Source organism: Argiope bruennichi, chromosome 2 (genome assembly GCF_947563725.1).
Source record: "Argiope bruennichi chromosome 2, qqArgBrue1.1, whole genome shotgun sequence".
Lineage (NCBI taxonomy): Eukaryota > Metazoa > Arthropoda > Arachnida > Araneae > Araneidae > Argiope > Argiope bruennichi.
The window spans coordinates 74,729,704-74,753,194 of NC_079152.1; the positions used below are offsets into that span (position 1 = coordinate 74,729,704).

General features: G+C 28.6%; 2 protein-coding genes across 4 annotated transcripts in view; one reads left to right on the forward strand and one right to left on the reverse strand.

Annotated features, from left to right (window-relative positions):
• The first annotated feature begins 563 nt into the window (after positions 1-563).
• On the forward strand, positions 564-5,705 carry LOC129962069 (uncharacterized). Of its 2 annotated transcripts, XM_056075779.1 has the most exons (5): positions 564-736; positions 1,188-1,310; positions 2,151-2,217; positions 2,570-4,569; positions 5,261-5,705. In XM_056075779.1, the coding sequence occupies exons 4-5, from the start codon at positions 3,077-3,079 to the stop codon at positions 5,523-5,525; spliced, it is 1,758 nt and encodes a 585-aa protein (XP_055931754.1). In that variant the 5' UTR covers positions 564-736; positions 1,188-1,310; positions 2,151-2,217; positions 2,570-3,076; the 3' UTR covers positions 5,526-5,705. The 2 variants fall into 2 exon arrangements, with proteins under 2 accessions (XP_055931754.1, XP_055931755.1); XM_056075780.1 differs by lacking the exon at positions 2,151-2,217.
• A 9,179-nt stretch (positions 5,706-14,884) lies between these two features.
• LOC129961871 (dual serine/threonine and tyrosine protein kinase-like) overlaps positions 14,885-23,491 on the reverse strand; it is a 99,458-nt gene continuing 90,851 nt past the window's right edge. The window contains exons 11-16 of one of the 2 annotated variants that reach the window (XM_056075487.1): positions 22,893-22,968; positions 22,625-22,781; positions 21,042-21,198; positions 20,357-20,440; positions 17,615-17,864; positions 14,885-16,477 (exon numbers count right to left, since the gene is read on the reverse strand). In XM_056075487.1, coding sequence (XP_055931462.1) covers positions 16,206-16,477; positions 17,615-17,864; positions 20,357-20,440; positions 21,042-21,198; positions 22,625-22,781; positions 22,893-22,968 — 996 coding nt within the window. In that variant the 3' untranslated portion in view covers positions 14,885-16,205. The remainder of the gene's footprint in view (positions 16,478-17,614; positions 17,865-20,356; positions 20,441-21,041; positions 21,199-22,624; positions 22,782-22,892; positions 22,969-23,491) is intronic. The other variant, XM_056075486.1, reaches the window with a different exon arrangement.

Sequence of the window (23,491 nt, forward strand, 5' to 3'; positions counted from 1 at the left end):
AAAAGTTAGTGAAATAAACGAAAAGAAAAAAAAACTTCCGCATTAAGATGAACTGAAGCCTATTTCAGTTAGTAACTGCAATTGGATTAACCTAAGAAATATTATGCTAGACATCTCTAGTCTTTAAATTTTGATGTTTCACGTACAAATAATTGCATGGTACATAAAAACGTTGACAACATTTGTTCTGATCTAAATACGTAAAATATAATCTTTTCATTGAGATTATTTTCCACAGAAGGCAGTAATAGATTGAACAGTGCACAGGAAAGGAGTTATCTCCTTCTCTCTGAGGTTAGTCTTCCTTGTTCTATTAAGATTGTATTAGTTATTGTCGTCAATATCATATGAAAACTATGTTTAGATTCATCGAGCATTATTTACAAAATTCTTCATAATATACTTAATTTAGCGATAAATTTCCCTTTTCAGTGATTTTTTTTTTTTTTTTGTCATGTCAAAATTCCTCCAATAAGAAACGCGAGTTCGCAAATTGTACAGACTAAGTCTATGGTAAAGGATACCGACGTGCTCTGATTGGTCGATTTCTTTCGCACAGACTTTCTATGCTGTAGCAACCCTGTTGCATTGTTGTTTAGTTGTACTTTTTTGCCTGCTAATTTACAAAATGGAGAAATTAAATCTTCCAGAGAAATACAATTATAAAATAATTGAGATTGATGAGAATAGAGCTATTTTTCGCATTTCTGATCTTGTAAATAAAGAATCAGCACAGGTAGCAATTTTTCTGTGACGTATTATTAAAATAAGACTTGAAAATCAAGCTTTTATTTTACTGGAAATGATCGGCCAATTTTTTAATTAAATTTTCATGTTAAAATCATTACCATAAAATATTTATATGCAAATAAACTATATTTATTAAGATATTTAGATGACATTAAACAGAATAGAAATCATTATAATTCTTATTGAATATTCATGTAAAATAAAATAACACAAGGAGATATTTATTTTTTAATTTCGTATTCAAATTATTACCATAAGATGTCTATCTGGAAATGTGCTATATTTGTTAAGATATTTAGATTCATATAGTTATTAACAATCTAATTATTAATCTTGATATTTGTTATTAACTTAATATTAAGATTTATAAATATATAAATAGTTTATACATTTCTTTTGAATACTTATTTCTTGCATTTCTGTAACACATATTTTAGGAATGGATTAAAGAATATGAACAAAGATTGGAAACAGTTTGGCGTGTTCAGAGAACACATAAATCAACTGGACGCCTTAATGTTTATAAAGGTGACTTTAGATGCCAGCACAATGTGCAACAGGTAATAACTAATATTTTATATTTTACTGCTTCAAATGCATTACGTGTGTTATTTTAGATACTTTATGTTTTATCATTTATATAATGACAAGGTTAGATTTAAAATTTATTTAGCATGTGGCAAGAGATATATTTATATCTGTTTAGCTACAAATATATTTAATTGTATCAAATTCCATTATAATAAGTATTTATATTATACATGTTTTGTTAAATTGTTTTACTAAGTTTTAGAGCTTCTATACTCTGTACCATGTATTGACATATATTTTTAACTAAGGTGTGATCTAAAAGTTCATTTTGCTTAAGGCAAGACTAATATTTTTGGCTGCCTTGTTACAAAGCACTTAGCAAATATTGCATAGTTTATATGTATTTTCCTAGTATGGAAATATCTGTTCTTTTTATTCTCTTTTCAATCTTCTGACCAGTTTGATAAACGTAGGAAAACTGTTTGTGTGTGTGTGTGATTTGATTTGTGATCTTTATAACACACATTCCATGAATAAGATCGTATTTTATGTTAAGAAAAAAATTTCAGTTCTGGCACTAATTTGACTTGAATTTAAAAGCTGTACTTGATAGGCCAGTTGCACGCAATAAAGAGTTAAGAATTGAAATAAAATATTGATTTCTTTTAATAATTTTAACAAATTTATGATCTTTAAACACATTTTAAATATTGTTCAAATAAAAAATAAAGACTAGATTGGAAAATTATTATTTAAAATTTTTAAAGCAGTACTTCATAGTTTTATAAATAATATTTATTCTCTTCTACTGAAATTCATCGGCACAGTGCTCTCATTATTGATAATTATATAAAAATTATTTTTACAAGTATCAAAACATGTGAAAGAAAGTAAAAATACTGGATGCCCTGCAGTTCTTAAAATTACTATTCAAAGGTAAGTTTTAATTATTTAAATTTGATTAATAATAATAACAAATAATATATATAATAATATATAATCAAATATTTTTATTTAGTGTGATTGTTGGATTTATTTGTCACTTACATACTTACAAAACTAATTTAAAAAATAGATTACATTTTTCTTTATATGTGTCAATACCTAATATCTTCATTTACTTATTTATTTTTCAGTATCAATAATTATTTCTTATATTTTCAATAATAATTTTTTATTTCTAATATTATTATGAATTATCATATTTTGGAAAGCTTAAATTTTCTTTGCTTTTATTTTAGATGTTTAATATATCCATGGTAAAATATTCAAATTATTTTGATTACAGGTATTTTTTACTGCCAAAACACAAAGATCCACTCCCAGAAGTTATAGAGTTTCCTGCATTATGTGAGCTTCTGTACTTGCATAATCATTTGCTTGACAGTGCTGCTGTTAAAAAGTTCAGGCCATTATCAAACCTAACGCAAAAGCGTCTGATAGAATTGTTTGAATTAGGACATACTGCAGCTACTGCAAGACAGATGTTGCAAATGGAATTAGAGCTTCAGAGTAATGAAGATTATGCAGAAGCATGCATGGACAGTTCTAAGCTACCTTCATTATCTGGCGTAAATCACTTGCTAAATAATGAATTTAGGAAAATCTATGGATCTCGAAGAGAAAGCGATATTGACAGGGAAGTTGAAAAATATATTTCCTCATGCAATCAACAGCCATTCTGTAAAGCAATATTTACAGGGAAGTTGAAAAATATATTTCCTCATACAATCAACAGCCATTCTGTAAAGCTGCTTTTTCAAAAGTAAAGAACAGTTTGGCGATTGCTGTAGTGATGCCGATAATGAAGCGAAGTATAGATTTACTTAGCAACGTTCAAGAAATGATAATGCTTGATGCATCTGGCCACATGGACAGATTAAATCGTGTTCATTTTTTTATTTCTCCAGGTGTAGCTGGTGGAATACCTATTGGCAGCATCATCACAAATGCAGAAGAAACTAATATTTTTCGTGAAGGAGTGAAACTTCTTTGTGAGTGTTTCCCTGAGAAATACTGTTTATTGCAGAATGGGCCACTGATTGTTATGACAGATGATGATCTGAAGGAAAGAGAAATTCTGAGTGAAATATGGCCAAATTCTACTTACTTACTCTGTCAGTTTCAGGTGCTAAAAGCAGTGTGGCGATGGCTTATGAACAGTGAAAATAAAATTCTAAAAGAGCACCATCAAGAATTATATTTTTCCTTTAAATCATTGATGTATGCGGAAACTGAAATGCAATTGAAAGAGTTGCTTCAAAATATGTTGGAGAATAGCACAGTCAGGAAATATGACAAGTTCATCATATATTTGAGCAAGTTGTTCTCCAAAAAGCATTTATGGTGCACTTGTCATAGAAAAATGCTTTTAACCACGGGAAACAATACAACAAACTATGTTGAAAGTTTGTTCAAAATTTTAAAAGAGACCATACTTGCACGAGTGAAAGCATTTAGCTTAGTTCAATTATTGGACTTCATTGTCACAAAATTTGAGAAGTATCTACATAGTAGATATTTAGATTTTAGTTTTGGTCGTTCTAACAAAAAACTAGTAAAAAGGTTTTTGCCTGATGATAAAGGAATAATTCAGAACATCAGATCACTAAATAAAGATAACACTTATTTTGAAATTGATCAACATTTTGTTGATTTGGAAAGTTCCATTTGTACTTGCTTTGTTGGCATGAATGGAACGCTTTGCAAGCATTTAAGTGCTGTGATTCTGAAACAAAATAAAAAATCAACATTTGTCTATTCTCTAGAAAGTAGAAAATTAATGTATGAAGTGGCTACTGTGAAAAAATTGGATTCAAATAGCACCCTCTTGCTACCTTTAAGTTTTAACCCATCACACAATTTTCCTTCTTCTCAATCTGATGATGCTCTACAACCACAATTTTCTTCTACGGTACTTCCACATTTATCTAACGATATACTTTCACAATTTAATAATAATACACTTAAACATTCTTCAAATGACATACTTTCACCTAGAGATATTGACACATTTTCACAGCCTTGCAATGATAACAACATGGTTCTACCAACTATAAACACTACTTCACAGCCCATTGCAGCTACATGTCAAAACTCGAACAGTGAAACAGATGATGATGATGGTGATTATTTACAAAAATTTGATGATATAATTAATCGGATTAAATCCGGTTACAAAAATAATCCTGATGTTTTTAAGCCAGCAATAAAAAAAATGGCGAAGAATGTTAACAAGTTTGGAAAAACAGAAACTGGATTGGTGTCTGCCTTGCATAACTTTGGAAGGTACTTTTTTAAACTTATTTTTGTAGGCTTGTTAAGTCTAAATTGGAAAATTCGCAAGATAGAAAATAAGATTTAATGTGTAACAATTTAATGTGTATATTATATTGTAGCAAACTAATTTTATTATTTTTAAAGACTAAACTTTTTAAATCCAGTTTTGAAGTGTGTTTAGCTTTAGATTTCTTAATTGTTTGATGTTTTTCTTTTAATTTTTATTTCTGTAAAAATTGAAACTGAAAGAGTGATCATTTACTAGAGTATACATTCAATACAAGAATCTAAAAATGTATTGTTAAAATTTTAGCTAAACAGTGTATGGGTTTTTATTAATTTTATTTTAATGTTCTCTAAAGTATAATTAATGTTTATGTTATGGGTTAATACTAACAACTTTTTTACACAACATTTAAAGAGTTTAGCAAAAGAAAGTGTCAAATAGCAATTTAAAAACTTATACATTCATCATTTATAATATGGTAGAATATTATTCTATAGAAAATTTAATAAGAGAGTTTCAATATGAAAAGGGGTTTTGTAAGTAGCTTTCTTGTATTTTTATACATTCTAAAGCTAAATTTCTTTAATTTATTAAAATGTCATGCAGGACTTTCTTCCACTAAACTCTTCGGTTGTATGATGAAGTTGGCAGAAATTTACTTAGATTTCTTCTTTTGTTTTCCCCTCCTTTTAGAAACCTTAACTACTCAAGCAGAGTTTTGAAGTGCAGCAGAAGGAGAGGCAATCAAATTCCTGTTCAACCTACAGCAATTGCAAGAAGAAAATCTATTTATTCTGGTAGGAAAACTCAAGTTGGTGGAAGGCCAGTTAAACGAGCATTACCACCTGCCCTAAAAGAACATACTTATGGAATGTTCTCTGAGTTACCGAAAAAACATCAAAAAACAAAATATAGTTTGACGCATTGTGTTGAAAAGAATGTATCTCTTCCAAATTAATTTATATTTATTTTATTACTATCATGCTTAAAAAAAATATGTTCCTTATTTTGTTTTTGTTTTTTTGTACATGCTTTAAAAATGAATTAGAAAATTTTAACACAATTTGTATGGTGTTAAAATAATTAGTATTAATATGATATAAAATTTTAATGCTATTATTGTATTAAATAGCACTTCCATGAAACTGTTGTATGTTAAATATTTTTCAGCTTATTATATATTAAAAATTAAAGAAGTTGAAAAAGTATTTACAAGTTGTTCTGTTGTATATTGAAACATTTTTAGAAAATGAATAAAACATACCTTTGAAACCAAAGAGTCCTGGATTTTTTTATTGATGTTATATGTATTCATATATATCAAACTTTTCATAAAATCAAACTTGAGCTGTTATTTGAAGTAATTGTTTACATGTGCATTCTAAAACTTACTCCTATGCATTGAACTCGTTCACAAACTTACGCATTCTTCTCCTGCACTTTCTTTTCCTTAGTTTTTATTATTTTCTGCAATACTTCAAACTTCTGGAATAAAATGTTTTCAAAGTACATGATTTTAAGCAGTGCATAGAAGAAACAAACAAAAGAAGAAAAAAAGAGACTAATTTTTATCATAAAAAATAGAAGTGGAAAAATTAGTTCCTAGGGATTAAGAAGCACATAGCTTCAAAGGATTGGCATCTTCCTTTCCGGCTGAAAATTGAAGTAGTTATTTACATAAAACATAGTTTGTACTTATTTAAAATATAAAACACTAGATATTTATGATTAAAAATCTATTTAATGTAATTGGTTAGAGTTTTTAAAAAAAATTTTTTATCCATATAATTATATTGACTAGTCATGCCAACGGATGAAAAGTGAAGTGAAGAAGGGATTTAACACAGTGCCTGAACTTAAAAATGATAAGAACATTTTATATTAGAATATTGAGGATATTAATTTTTTTAAAATTTCAAATATAAGAAAAAGAAATATATGATGTTTTTAGTATCTTCTGTAAACCTGTATTTCTATATCATTTATAAATCTATCAATTAAACAAAGAGAGAAAAAGCATTAGGAAAAATGTATTCCTAATCCACAAAATCTTTCATTCTAAGAATTGTAAAAATAATCAGTATTATGCTATTATTATGAGAATATTAAAAAGTAAGTCTACCATCAACATTTTATACATATGAATTATTTTTACTGAAAAATACAAAAAAAAAAAAAAATCATTTTTAAAAACATAAATGGGTACAAAAGTCTTCAAACTATAATGAATGTTTTAATTTATTTGTAAAAAGAGATCATGTCCTAAATAAGTTTTTCATTTTGAGGTTTTTAGATATACTCCATAAATATAGTTCACAAAGGAGGCAAAAATAGACTAAGTATTTAGAATATTCATGTTTAAAGTCAGCATATATTTTTTCAATAAAATAATTTATGTGAACAGTAAAATCTGTACTAAATCTATTTTGTTTTGATAGTTAGTATCTACTATTACTCCAACTGAAATTAATAAATTGCAAAATATAAGAAAATTTCCAATTGAAAAGAGTTTTTAAAAAAGTTCCTAAAAAATAAAAATTTTATTTTTCATTTTAAAGTACATAGCAATGATTTGACATGTAATGCCATTTTTTGTAACTTTATTAAACTTTTCATTGTTGAGGGAATGAAGATATATTATTGGCTATAGATAAAATTCAAACTGTATTCGCTTGTGGAGATAGAAAAAATATTGCAAGAACTTAACTAATATATTAACAAATACTAAAGTCACATGTTTATAAAATTTTAATTGTTTGAATGTTCAAAGAAATTTTTTTCAAATGGAGTTGGGGATATATGACTTTAGTTATTGAAAAATAAATATTAAAACAATTCTTTTTAACATCTCTTAATAAAAATTTTGGAATAATTAATAAAAGTTTTGAAAATTATATTACATTTCTTAATATTATTTATTACTCTGAAATATATTTTTATAAAAATAAATAAAATATGTAAAATTATCCCCCACCCCTATATTTTAAAGGTTTACATGTAATATTAATCTGGAACACACATACAGCTGAAAAGATCAAATCCTGAAACCTAAATTCAAGAAATATAAAAATTACAATTTAATAAATATATTTTCTTAGTATCATTTTGATATAACTAAAAAAATTAGCTATGAAATCACATATTCTGTTAAAGCTTACATATTTATACGTTTTGGGCATTAAGTAATCATCTCCCCATGTGTAGTTGATGGGAAAGTAACAAACGTTCAGCACCAAGTTTCAATGACTGCATAAATTATCTAATAAAGGCACGAAAATCATAGAAAAATAAGAATTATTCAATTGCTGCCTCATATGTTGAGTAATTACGTTCATATAGTTTTTATACTTCTTATAACATTAGTTACTTGTATTACTAGTTACATAAATTAGAAATAGAAACGTTTTTCACGATTGAAATAGTTTTCTATTTGGTTTGAAATAATGTTTCATTAAAAACAAATATTTAGAGAAAACAATTATATTAATAAAAATTAGATCGGGTGATATTCACAAGTATCTTCCATAAAACTAATGAAAGGTACAAGGTGTGAGCCAAATAAGCGATAACTACACTATTATGAGTGCAAAACACTGCCAAAAAAATGCCAAGGCTTAAACCAATCAGAGCACGTCGGTACCCTTTGCCATAGACTTAGTCTGTACAATTTGCGAACTCGCATAAGAAACGAGACCAAGGGCAAATGCTAAACAGCGCCACCTCTCCTTCAAAAAGATAATTATTCAGATTCCGTGAAATTTTATGAAAAAGAGACTAACCTTGAAATGGAATTAAACCTAAATAATATATAAAATCATCTTTAAGTAAAATGATTTAGATATTACAAACTAATTCGCTTTCAATAAATATTTGGTTCACCTATCAAGTTGCTGGAAATTTTTCGTAATATCTATCCCTTTTAATTCACCTACTGAACTTATTTCATCTTCTGCAGGTCAAAAGCATTAATTGCTAAGAAAAAAAAGGGGGGGGGAATATGAAATGCATTAGTATTTCGTTCACAAAATATGAAATTTAACTGTTGGGAATAAATAAGGATAGTTAAGAGAGCAAGTCTTAGTTTTGGTTTTTTTTTGCGAAAGCTTTCATAAAAATCCATTAAAATTCAGATTCGTAACCTGTAGCACTAGCAGTTATAATTACTATACGGGTAAATATTTCTTTAAATACTTAAAAATTATCCTGGACAAAATAAAAAATGAAGACAACTTTATTATTTCTAGTAACAAAGAAGTATTGGATTTTCTTAAAGATAATAACATTAATAAACTTAATACTTTTGATTTCGAAAATTTATACACTAATCTACCTCATGAAAAATTAATAAAGGTCTGCACTTTATATATGACGAATATTTAAATGAAAATATCATTCCTAAAAATAACTGGCTTCAGTTATGTAATTTTAATATTACTGAAAATTACGTATTTAATGGTATTAATTTTTATAAACACGTCAAGGGCATTCCAATGGGAACAGCTTTCTCAAGTGCTTTAGCTAATATTTTCCTGCATTACTATGAGAAAAAAAATAACTAAATATAATTTAATAAACGGGTGGAGATATATTGATGACCTACTTTTGATTAACTTCGAAAATACTAATATTATTACTAATTGCTATCCAAAAGATTTAATTCTAAAAGATACAAATAAAAATCAACTTGAGGCTACCTTTCTGGATTTAAAAATCAAAAATGCTAATGATAAAACAATAATTGGTAGATACAATAAAAGGGATGATTTCAACTTTAAAATAACAAAACTATGTAACTACCATTCCAATCTAAACTCTAAAATTTTCAAAAATCTAATTTTCTCACAAGTTAACAGGATCAAAAGGGTTTGCAATAATAAAAATTCTTATATTGAAGCATCAAACAACCTCCTTAAAAATTTAATTAAAAATGAATTTCCTAGAAATTACTGTAATGTCATTTTTTTAATTAAACAAGGTATGGTTTGGGATTAATCCTTTGGCTTAAATAAAAATAGAACTTTCCTTGCATATTGGATCACTCAATAGATGGCGCTGGGAGCCTACATCTGTTTACATAATTTACCGCTAGTTTTTTAAAAACAGGGAATCACAATCAATAGGTTAAAGTTTCTTTGACTGTTGATGGTATGTACTGGCCTTTTCGTTTTTAATTTTTAATTTTAGTGCTATCTTTTGTTTTTATTGTTATTTTTGTTATTGTATTTTTACTTTGTTGTGGTTAATTTCTTCTTATTTGTTGTTTTATATTTCCTTTCTGTTAAAATGGTATATCTCTTGAGCATAATTTCAGGGGATTTTCGGGTCACGAGGAATCATTATTAGACAATGTCTGTATTTCCTCACAGAAAAAATCCCTTTCTTTGAATCCCTGCCTGAGGGTGACCCTTGAAAAAGTCTTCAGGCCGGATTCTTTTTTTATATTTTTTATAATTTTTTTGGTTTGATTTTTATTTGATTTTTTGTTTTTCTTATTAACTTGATTCTAATACTTTTGTGTATATATATATATATATATATATATATATATATATATATATATATATATATATACAGGCTGTTCATTAATTATTGTCGGAATTTCCGTACCTCATAACTTTCGAATAAAAAATATTACGCAAAAACCCATTACGCATTCGTAAATTACAACTCAAAGAATTTTATTAATGATATTAAAGTGTAAAGCTTGCACAATTTGCGCTTTGTAGGCATTCAGCTGAAAGCGATTATGTATTCGTAAATTACAACTCAAAGAACTCTACTTGGCAACAATGCGATCTTAGCGCATTTGCTTTACACTTTTATATCATTAATAAAATTCTTTGAGTTGTAATTTACGAATACGTAATCGGTTTTTGCGTAATATTTTTTATTCGAAAGTTATGAGGTACGGAAACCCCGACAATAATTAATGAACACCCTGTATATATTAGAGTCAAACATGATTCTAATGTCTATTACAATAATTATATTTATTAAATGGTTGAAAAGTATACATATTTAATCTAATTGTATCATAAAGATTAATTATATGAAATAATAACTTCATGTAATTTAATTCTTTAAATAAGGATAACTGAAACTTCCTAATGAAATGTAGAATTAACAATATCTATAAATTTTGGAAAAATGAAAATCGCTTTAAATAATTCGTGCACATTTAATAAACATCACATGACTATTACAATGGCGGATTTTCAATTAGATAGCTCCTACGAACCTCCGGTCTGAGAAGAGCAGCAAGTAAGTCTTAAAAAATTATTTAGTTTGTTCTCAAATAAATAATTGTAAAAATATATATATATATATACAAATTTTCTGTTATAAAATATTAGGACTATTCACAATGAATTATTAAAAGTATTAAATGAAATATAATTAATAATTCATAATGATTTAGAATATTAATCTTTCATGAATTCTTTAAGTTACATTCCTGTTAGAGGGTTCTACAAATTAATTTTTAAGTTATATCATTTGGTTCCTTATTTTTTAAAAATTATCATAATAATTAAACGTTTTTACTTACAGGAAGAAAAAAATTCATTAACTGTGAAATATGGATTATTTTTCAAACATTTTATCCCGTTAATTCCTTTTGCATGTTATATATATATATATATATATATATATATATATATATATATCAAATAAATAAAAATGTAGCAGTTACATTAACTCTACTATTTCTCTTTTGATCCAAAAGATGGCGTTACTTTATTAATATCAAGGATTATTTCCCATGATCCTTCTTGGGGATCATTTTTAGATTGTACTCACAGAGATGGAGAAGAAGGAAAGAGAAGGAATCTCTTTCTCTGTGATTGTACTCTAGTGAGTGTTGTGTAATTTTTGTGTTCGTGTTTGTTTTGTCTTGTGAAATGTGAAACTTAGAAAATAATTAAATAACTGTTCCTGAAACTCGCCTTATTTTTATCTACCTCATAATGAAATTATAAAGATCCCTCTACAAAATCTATTAAATCGACCATCTACAAAAATCATTTTTCTTATAGTTAGAAAGCAAGAAATTAAACTAACTCATCAGCAAAAAGATTAAAAATATATTGAAATATTATTCTAAATTTACCAAAAATTAAGAAGTCTCATAAAGTGCAATATCTAGGCAGCAGCATGCTTAAATCCACTATTGGGCAAATCTAATTCAAGAAAACAGTTACCGTAAATTTAAAAATCAGAGGAAGAAAATATTATATTCGTCAGCTACAAAATCGCTTACTATGGTTTCATAGATAAAGATTTAAAAAGAAATTCTCAATTAAAGAGAATTGAACTCAATTATAGAGTATGTAATGTTGCTATAAAAAGCAGAAAAGCAATCGATTTAAAGATTTGATAAAATAATGAAATAAATTTGAATTTTGAAATAAAGTTGAATTTTGGAAATAAATAAATTTGAATCCGTTACAAATCATATTTTAAACCTTAACTGGGTACGTGCGGTCTACTTTCCAGAAAATGTCTACCTATTTCGTCCTCCGATTACGACATGATTGCGGCTGATGGATGGTGGACATTTCGAAAATATCGTACTGTGATTTTCATCTATTAAAATATTTCGAAAAGTTGTGATGGGATTTTCAATGATTTCTTTATTTACATATTTATTGTCTGCAGCACCATCTATCGACAACTTTTTGAGCTAAAACTGAAATCATGAAATAAAAAAATTTATGACCTGTCACATGAATTTGCTTGAGGAATGTTTTTTTCTTAAACCTTAATTATTTTCCTGTAAGGCATTTTTAAAAACCATCAGTTTATTTCAGGACACTCTGCAATTTAATCCTTATATAATTTCTTAACTCGGAAAACGTACATCGTATTTTCTGGTAAAAACTGATGGAAATAGTATATATAATGATAAAAAAAAGATTTCCATATTAAAAATATTTATTTACACTCAATAGGTTAAAAATAAGTAGGAAAAGGAAAGAACCAATTCCGCAACCCTATTACAGGTCCGATTTCGTCAGCTTTTATTTCATATAAAAACTCAAGACCCCTCTATAGGATTTTGCTGATTCTAGGTGACTTAATTCGACTTGAAAGGTTTCGAGAGATGTTCATCTGTATCCTAACCTCTGATTTTCATTCTCCATGCGGAAAACAACGACAATGCCCCTATCACAAGCATTGCACTGACTTCGCAAATTCGTATTTCAAATGGAAGCTCATAATTCGAAGTAAATCATCAATTGGTGTCAGTTCCTCTCACCTTCCAATTTCAAACAGTATCGCAAAATAAAACTTTAATAGAGTCCCCAGGTCTAAACAATTAAAGCGATTTTACATAATTTCAGCATTTTGTATCCATGGCTAACCAACCAGAATATTCTATGTTTATTGTACAAGTATACTCTAAATATTCACTTATAATAAAGAGGAAGTGCGTGTGTGTGGGCGGGGGGGGGGGGTTAGACGATCTGCAGTACAGACAGTCTGCCCTAGAATCAAAAGATCCAAACTTGGTACATATAAACTTAGGAAAATGCAAATGTAATCCTGGAGCAATTTTCAGAAATTTTAATTAATGTGATTAAAAACCAAACAAAATTGAAATATTTTACCGTGATAACTTCCAAAAATATAGCAATGCAAAAATGACTTATATCAGCTTAAAATTTTAAAAAATTCAATATCTATTATTTTTACGTTGTTTTTTAATTAATTTTTTAAAAAGACTAAGTATTATTTCTAACAATATATTTCATACAAAATAAAATTTTACTGAGCTGCCACATTATACTTACATGAAAAAAAAAAAAGCTTTAGCAGCGTGTTTCTATCACACTAACTAAAGCTCAAGTTAGAAGGTTAAGAAATCAACTCTCTCTGCAAATTAAAAAAAAAAACATTTTTAGCACGACTTTGTATGAAATAAATATGAAAAGATATTTTCTAGTTTCTGAAAATTAAAGAAATAGGAAATATGATAGAAAAATGGGGAAATGCATAGGATAATGAAAAGAATGGTCTAAGGTTACTAAATTCATCACTCAATTCATACTATTTTAGAAGTTACAAAATTTGATGCTTAAAAATATTTTGCTGAAGAAGCTAAGGATATCCAGTTGCATATAACATTCAATTGAAAATTTTAATCCCGTCAAACCAACTGGTTGCCAAAGGCAATTAGTTTAAAAATAATATCTTCTTTCTTTGTCATAAGATGTAGCTTATCAAAATTGATTGACATGATTAAGTTATTAATATCATAGGCAAAACAATTCGTTGAAGGCATCTAGTCCTATATTTGAAATAAAAAAGGAAATAGAAAAACGGGCCTTCCAGCCATTGATTGGGGCTTATTGCGCCATTTTCTTTTTTTCGTTTGAAGTCTTACAATATACAGATACTTTATTGATGCTCGCTTATTCTCGATTTTCCAAGAGAAATCTCAAAACATTATTCTATTGCATATTATCCATATGAGGAAAGATATCCCAACCCAAACCATTGCACCGATTTTGTCAATTTTTTTGTTTTGTTTAAAATCTCATGACGTCTATCGAGGTAATCAAGTATCATTAGTCTCTTTCCGGAGAAATTTTACGAAACAAATTTTGACATAACCACTCACTCAGTTTCTACAAATAGACCGATTTTGCCATTTTGTGAGCATATTAAATCAATCAGAATGTTCTTAGTTTATCTTAGTAGCAAACTTAAAATAATACTTATTTGGCATGATAAAATACAGTTCCTTAAATTAAATAGTTGGTCATCAAAAGCATGTTATTGATAAGTCAGTTATATATCTTTCCAACTGTGTCATATCTGTGTTTTCAGTTAACCCTTTTTAAGGCCGTGGGAAGTATGCTTCCCACCAAATTTATCAATCTTTGTATGAAATTATGTAAGTTGGCATAAGTTCTGACAAATTTTTTTAGTAAGTCAGAATCTTAGATGCTTCAGTTCTTTATCTCAGACAAAATGATGCATCTTGATTTGTTACTTAATTATAAATTAACCAAATTAATAAAAAAAATTAAATTTATCTAATAAGCTAAATGAATCCCTTTTATTATTCTAATTTCAAGCCTAAAAATATTTAAAATAATATGACTAGAAAAAATGGCCCTTTAAAGGCTTAAGTGCGCATTTATTTTTCAAATAATTTATAGGATTTAATTAACAAGCGGAAATATTAAGATTTTCCTCACTTTAACGTTATAAAAATGTTTTCATTTTTCATTGACTAACTATTTCCTCTGTCCCTTTATCGACACTATATAAACAAATAAAGAATAAACAAATATTGCAAGAATATTTTTTTTTTATTAAAAAGTACAAATATACACACTGCCCAGCAGTCATTTGCTTTACATAGACAATGGAGCTTTGTCAAACACAAACACACATAAAATGCTCTTATAAAGCTACAAATATACAATTACGTAACATACACATCTACATAGATCAATATATATATATATATATTTTACCATTTTAAAATTATAAACTTGTTTTTAACATGTAATAAAAAAATGGATTCGGAAATAATTATGACTAAGTGTACACTTATCAACAGTTATTTGATATGTTTACTTCGACAGAAAAAATGAAGTTTAAAATGAAAATTTGTCTATTATTTCAAATTTAAAGTTTTTTTTTTTATTCTGATGGGTACATTTGAATAAAATAAACAAAGATTAATAACATTTGGAATGGAAGGGGGGGGGGGGAAATCAAAATATTTCACTGGTGTTAAAAACGTATTTTGTAAGTTTCAGTAAATTCGTTTTTTTCATAGTAATGTATTGATTACAAAGATTTAAAAATGTTCTAAATAATTTTTATCATAAAAACAAAATCGATATCAACGCCTAAAATAACCAAACAATAATGCAATAGATTTCCTCATTTTTGTTTCAATAGTCTAAATAAACAAAAAAAAAAAATATATTTTACAAATACCAATAGGAAACAGATTTATCTATGTTAGTAAAGAATCTTTTGTATAAAATGTACGAGTATTTACTTTTAAAAATCAGTTTAAAACAAATTTTCTAATTTTTTAATGTGAGATTTAGTTTAATTGCACTATAAAATTACGAAATATTTCTAAATTTGTATCTACAGCTCAAGCACAGAAAAAAATACACCTCAGAGCGATACGAAAACACGATAAAAATTCATTGCGGATAATACTCATCCACGACAGTTCTAGACGAATATCACTCACGAATATATATATAAAAAATGCATTGAACAGTTGTACATTCAGAAGACTATTAAAAAAAACGAAGTAATTCATATAAAATGCTACGGCGTAAAATACTGCAAGAGCGTTGCTAGCACATCACAATAGTGGTCCCATGCAGTTCTCTGCACGAAATGGTCGTCAGTCGAAAACTAAATAATACTGAAAACAGTTCCCTATCTTCAATCCCTTGGCACAGTATAATTCTGAAGCAAAAGCTTGTATGTTCTGTCGAATCGCAACCCGGATGCAAACCATGTGCAACGATTCAACAACAAACGTCTATGATCCAATAGGAGAGCTGTATCTTCATTGCCACCTAAAGTGGATCAATAAGTTTTAGAAGGATCCTCGCACACCGGAGGACAATGTATTATTTAGATTTAAGACTCATCAGCCTGCGAAGGATTCGCTAACAACGGTATAAGACCTAGAAGATGTGTTGTACGTAGACCAACAGTCCGAACCATGAGACATCGTTAATTCGTTACAACTGAGTTCAGATTTGATGAATCTTTTTTGATTTGAAAATTTAGCCTGAATGTCTTCAAGTCTACGTTCAACCTCTCCCGGTAAAGGCCGTTTTGACGGATCACCGTGCCAGCATTCGCTCATCAGTTCCCAACAGTCTTCGTCGAAATAAGGTAGTCTTTCAGGACGCATACCTGGAAGAAAAAAGAAAAAGGATTTTAAAACACGAAGATGAACTATTTTAGATAAAAGTACAACAGAATTGTTTGTATAAATGGAAATGGTAAAAACGCTTGGGAGAAACTGCATGGAATGCATTTATTCTGCTATGAGATTTTTGCGCTTATCTTTTGTTTCATTGAATACAACTTTATTTGATACATGGAAGAACACTCTGAATTTTAGAAACAGATTACAATCCATCACCCCCTCCATAATCTGCATTTCAAATTCATAAAGAATAAAAATCTTTTATTCAAATAACATAAAAATTGTGTTTTGAGATGATCCTGACCGATTTTGGATGCAGTGGATGCAAGTGAAACAATTCTGAATCAATTCGCACATTTTATATTGGGTCCCTATTATATGCCAAATTTGATTGCCCGCTTAGGGATTTTTTTTTTGAAATGTTAATTAGAATTTTATTTAATTAAAAAATATTCTACATTTTGATATTTTTTTCGTTGCGACTTCCGAAAATGTTCCTGCACAAAGATTTTTCACGCTATTTTAAAATCCAAAAAGTTATTTTCAAACTATGCCAATTTAGTTGATGTTAAAATTCTTTAGATTTAAATAATTTTTAAACATTTAAATGTATTTCACTGTAGTGGATGAAACCGAAATCTTTTGTTTCTTCATCAAATATTTTACTGCGTGATTTTCTACCAATGTTGATGATTAAAGAAGGGTTCTGTTTATTATCTATTTATCTTAAGAAAAAAATGTAATTACAATACCACTAAATTTAGGAAATAGATGAATGGGTCATAATGGATCTATAAACCAGTCTTCCTTAGAAAAGTTTATATGCACAATGTTCAGAACATATACACCATTATTAATATAATACGGCTTTAATGTCCTGCAATGTGACGTACTAGTAATATGAAGTTTTATCTAAATGATTTAATTGAAATTAAATATAACTTATATCTCTGGCGACCCAGCTGGTCGTCATAGTCGACCAATCAATAATAAATACTTCCTTGAAGCATAAGAAATAAAATTGAAATTACAAGTATCCAAGAACAAAAGAGTAATTAGTCGTCAAAAGGCAGATAGTGAAATAAATATCTTGGTTGTAAGAGTTCGAATTTTTCACCTACCTCTTTTAATGAGGGCGAACAGATCCTCTTTGTGTGAGCACTGTTCATAGACGTAGGGCAAACGTGGTTGACCAGAACACAGATACCAGAAGAGAACACCGAAAGCATAGATGTCAACGCTATTGTCGTAATGTCCAGAAAGCAGCTCCGGAGCCATGTGGATAGGTGTGCCCACCACGCTGCCAGACATCATCACTTCAACTTTGCAGAAACCCAGATCTGAAAGTTTCGCCCTTGTATCTTTATCCAACTGCAAAAGAAGCGAAAATTGTGATATTTGGAAGGAAAATCCAAAGACTTAAGTTACAAAAATTGACGTACGTGTATTATTCATTCACGTTCGTCTTGAATTTGATTTAATGTATACATTTTTGCGGATATCGCAGAAATCGAATCGTGTTATAGTGTGCATTCAAGTCAATGATTCTAAAGAAGAGTAAATACAATTCAATATATCAGATGAAATATATCGGAAATCGGTGTGAGGTATTGAGATTGATATGAAGGTAAATAGGTTTGATTCAATCGTTGCCTGTCAAATTAACTACCATTTTCATTTAATACACGAATTCTTGGATAAAAATAGGTTTTAAAATTTGCTTTTCATTATAATCTTTTTTAAAAAAACTTAAATGAATCTATCATACCAATTCCCCGATTTTTGATCAGCACAGATTAGAAATAATTTTCATTTGAGAGTAATTTCTTTAGGGTAAGAAAATTCAAGTTTTAGCTTGTGGGTGGGGGAGGAGAAATAAATGATTTTCCTCAGCTCAATAAAATGAAGGGAAAATATAAATTTTTTTATAGTTTTATAATTTCATTGAAGTTCTCTGAAGAATGCAAAATAGTTTTAGCTAAATAAGAATTCAATTAAGATAGAGTACATTCATAACATTTGATCTTTAGTGAAAAATTATACTTTAAATAAAATTGGAAATTTTTTCAGAAAAATTTGAATTATTCTTCAAGGCAAAACAAAAAACAAATAATTTTTAAATAGTTTATTGTGACATTTAATAAAATTTAATTATTGATAAGTAATCTTGATAGAGTAAACTCTCAGAAACAATTTTAAAAATAATTAAGCATCTCAAAACATGGAAAGTGAAATGAAAAATTCGATGATAAATTTCTTGGAATGTGCGGTACAATTTTCAGGAAATTCTCAAAGAGGCAAAAAGTTTAAGTACATTACTACATTTATAAATTGAAAAAAAGTCAAAAAATTTAAAATAAATAATTGTGTTATTAAAGCTTGAAAAATAAAAGTGTTAAACGGTATCAGTTGATGTGTAAAAATCTATCAACAATGATGGGAAATTTTAAAATCAAAGCACTAGATATTTTAAATTGCCATATAGGAATTGATAAGGAAATCCTGAGATGATGAACACTAGCAATATTTCAATGGTATAGGATATTTATTGGCTGTGAGAGAAGGCCGATGAATTCATGATCTAAATGACCTTTCTTCAGAAACTGATAAAAATCACGTCAACTCCATCGAGGTTGCATTACACCAAGATGAAAATTTAAGATATAGATGCAAAATAAATATTTGAGATACTTTGAAGGTTAAGGTTACAATGGAATTTAGATATATTCAGACGATAGCAGCAAAAGTCATCGCATCGTGATTCAACTCGTTGAAAACTTATTAACAATTAATTTCCCGTAAAGATTTTAGTCATGTGTGAAATTTCTCCCAGATCTGTGCCTCGAATTTAGATGCATGTTTCGAAATCTTTTCCAAACATTCCCTTAAATCATTCAAGGGGAAGTTGAATAAGCTATTAACGAAATTTAAAATTCAACCATTAATCAGGAATGTATATTAATGGCGGGTTTACACTAGGCCAGCGATAAGACTGGTCAGTAGGCAGCGCATGCGTAGAAAGGGATTGATTTACATTTGCCACAATTTCACAAGATAGATTCAGGCATTGCATATGCTTGGCTATAAATTGCCGTTTTAGCGATCTCGAATTCCTTTTTCACCGCGTATCTTATTAAAATGATAGACATTTACACAAAGAAACATGATAAATAAAATAAAGGTCAACATAATTAAGTTTGGAAAAGTATAGGGAAAAAATGGCAAATAAAAAGAAAAAAAAAAAGACACTCACAACTTCGTATCAGAAAGAACAAAGAGCAAAAAATGTCAGAATTAATCTATAATAAATGATAATTTTTTTCAAGCCAAAAAAATGCCGAATTCTACAAACGCATGCACTGTAAGAAAAAAATACAATATAGCGCCATGTCGTTGTATTGTCGGGACAATTACTTTCCATCGACTAAACAGCATTTTTCAGCCTTTCTACGCATGCGCTGCCTACTGGCCGGCTTATAACTGGCCGAGTGTAAACCCAGCATCAGAGAAAATTGAAATGCCCTCATTTTGAATGATTCTTGCATATCATAACTAACTACTTCAATTAAAATTTGAATCCTTTGCAATATATGAAGAAAAAAACGTGATAGACCAATCCGATAATTACTTTGTTTATCACGATTATTTGTACAAGAACCATGGTTTGGTTAAGCTGTACCAGTTATACATCAGATGTTACAGCAATAGAACAGATGCTTCTCCATCTGATATAAATTACTGCAATCGACAATCTCTATAAAAATTATACTGTTCAGATTCAATAATGCGTGCTAAATAATGTGCTCAATATAGGAATACAAAAATTAACAGACGGTTCAATAATAATCTGAAGAAAAACTTACCAGAACATTATGCAATTTAATATCTCGATGAACCAAGCCTTGACTATGCAGATATCTAATTCCTTGTATAACATCGATGGCAATCTGAAAAGAATTTTTTTTTTTATATTTTTATATTTTTTTTTTAATATTTAAGAAGATTATAAAATGTCTCGATATATAATATTCATTTAGAAAAAACTGACCAGATTCAAAAACTGAATAGTATATATTATTATTAGCATTATTATATTAAAGACATAACTTACTTGAAAAATTCTTTGGTCATACGATGAAATATTCCTTTTGATCTAATTGCATCATTACATCTTAAAATTCCTTCAAAATCCTGGTTATTCTAGTTTATTTTTATTATTAAAATTTGGCGAAGTATACACAATCGAACACTAGCCATATTTTTATTGTCATTTGTACCAATAATTGGTATAAATGACAATAAAATGGTCTTAAGCTTACTATACAATATTATTATAAATCCGATTCAATATGTTGGGCAAATCTATTGTGATAAAGAAATGAATAGTTTTGGGTAATTACAGCATTAGATATTTTCAATACAGTTAATCATAAGTAATTAAATCTTAGTCGTAATTAAGGACCAGATGAACAATTCTTTCAGTTATTTAATGCAATTAATTGTTCATGACAATTAATAGATAATAAGGATATATGAATAAAACATTACCTGCAATCTTTGCATCCAAGGAATGCCATTCCAAAGCGCTGAGTATAGATCTCTACTTAATCTTTCCATGATTAACAGAACGGTGGGACGGCGATCATGTTTGTAGTCGACCACAGTGCCACATAAACGAACAATCCTGGGATGCTCTGGAATATTCCTGAGGAGGAAAGAAAATGACTTTGAGAACAAATCATTACGATGGCCACTTGTGTCCCAAAGTCGATCACTGATGTGGTTGAGCTAGCCCTGTTTAATTTAGATGAGATACGCGAAAAAAATATACATATTTTGAATTACTCCCACGAAAAGTGAAATGGTTACTCACGTATAGACTTACACATTGAGGATTGAGCTTCTCGGCCGCATTCAGTGAAGACATTTGAGACACCCTACAGTCAAAAAAGCCAAATTTAGTGAAAAGCCGTAGCGGTGATCTAACTGGATGAAAATTTATTAAACCTCCCCTGATGGTATACTTACTAATTGATTTCAAGTTATAAAGAGGGTGTCTTAGCCGAAATAAAAATAGTAAACACAAAAGTGTGCCACATTTTTACTAAGATTTAAATTAAACATTATAGTAAATTAAAAAAAAAAGATTGAAACATTAAAATATTTTAGAAATATGATATTAAATAGATGGTATTGAAAAAATATACATACAAATTAATGTAGATAACATATTAGGGTGTCCCATAAGTTTCTTCCCTGTTTCTAATGTGAAATTAATACACAATATTTACTGTGCAAGAAATTATTTTGTTATGTAAGAACCCTTTTGCTGTATTACTTTCTTCCATCTCTCAAAAAGCCCCATTATGCCTTCTTTCCAGAATTGTTGTGTTTTGAACAAGAAATAATCTTCGAGGTGCGCTTTTATTTCGCTGGTGGATTTAAAGCGCTTATCGCGAAGAGAGTTTTTTAAGGACAGAAAGAAGTAAAAATCAGATGGAGCGAGATTTGGAAAGTATGCGAGATGCGGTAAAACATCCCAACCAAACTGTAAGAGCTTCTCTCTTACGACAAATGCAATATGTGGGATCGTTATCATGATGATCAACAACGCTTTGTCGGTTCATTAATTCTGGCCGTTTTTTTTTTTTTTGCTGCGACAGCTTTCAATTGATCCAATTGATGACAGTATTTAGTGGAATTTATTGCTTCACCTTAAGGAAGGAGCTCGTAGAAAATTTCGCTTTTCCAATCTCACCCAATGGACAACAGAACTTTTTTGGGGTGTAGTAGAGCTCTGGTACGACTGAAACCGATGACATAGATGGCAAATAGACAAGCCTGCATGTTTGCACAAGCCGGGCCAAATAAGGCCATTCATAGCGCGATGAGAAAGAAACTTTTGGGGCACCTTAATATATAATACAAATGATCAATACAGAAATAAAGTTCTAAAAACTAAACATTTAATGCTAATTTTATACTCAAATTTCTTTGAATTTTATAAGTATCTAAGCAGTAAAATAATGTTCGGTAAAATCCTATATTATATTTATAATTTAATTGAGCATAATTTAATGCTTAGTAAAACCAATTTCTTACAAAATAGGAAAGCAAAAACAAAATCTTACTTGTGATAAAAGAATTCCATGGCTAAACTGTACCAGTGCTTGTCTGTGGGAAGGACAACACTTTTGACTGCTAAGGAACTTTGTCCTGCCCATGATTTACATGAATAAACTATTCCAAAATGCCCTCTACCAAGTTCTTGTCCTAGTGGTGGCATGCCTGTAATTCGGAAGATCAAAATTAATATTTGTAAATTGGCAGAGGAAATATTGGTTTTGATATGATGATTTAACAATGTATCATTTTATATGAATAAAGAATGCTTCATACCATATTGGATCATATCTTTTAAAGAGGAACTTTCAAGAGATAATTTGGCGACTTGAGGTGCATATAGAGTACGAACCTGCAATGAAGAAGAAACAACCATGAAACAATTAGATTTGGCAACTGTATATAATTAGTTTATAAAACGATTGAATGCCATTTAACAAATACCAAATTTTTATTAATAACACTTAGTAAACTTTTAAAGATTAAAATTCGGGTTGCTAATTAAAATTGAAGAAATAATGATTTAATATAAATTCTAAATCACTTGGATGCAATACTCTTTACCTACGAAATTAAATAAAGCATTGAGGTGTTGAGATCGATTACGTTTCTTTAATTATTAAAACAAACTAGTTTCATATGAAACAAACAACAGATCAAAGACATAAGCGTTTCAAATTTTAGATCGCATATCCATTAACAGCTCATCATTTTAGAAAGAACCATAAAACTGAATGCCAGAAAGCAAGTGGGTAAATCTTACAAAAAATCTTCAGTAGTTCTGCAGTTACGAAACGAAACAAGTGAGAACAGCAGAAAATTATACTATTTCCCCTTATACTGAATTTCTCAAAATTTAGAACTAAAGAAGATTT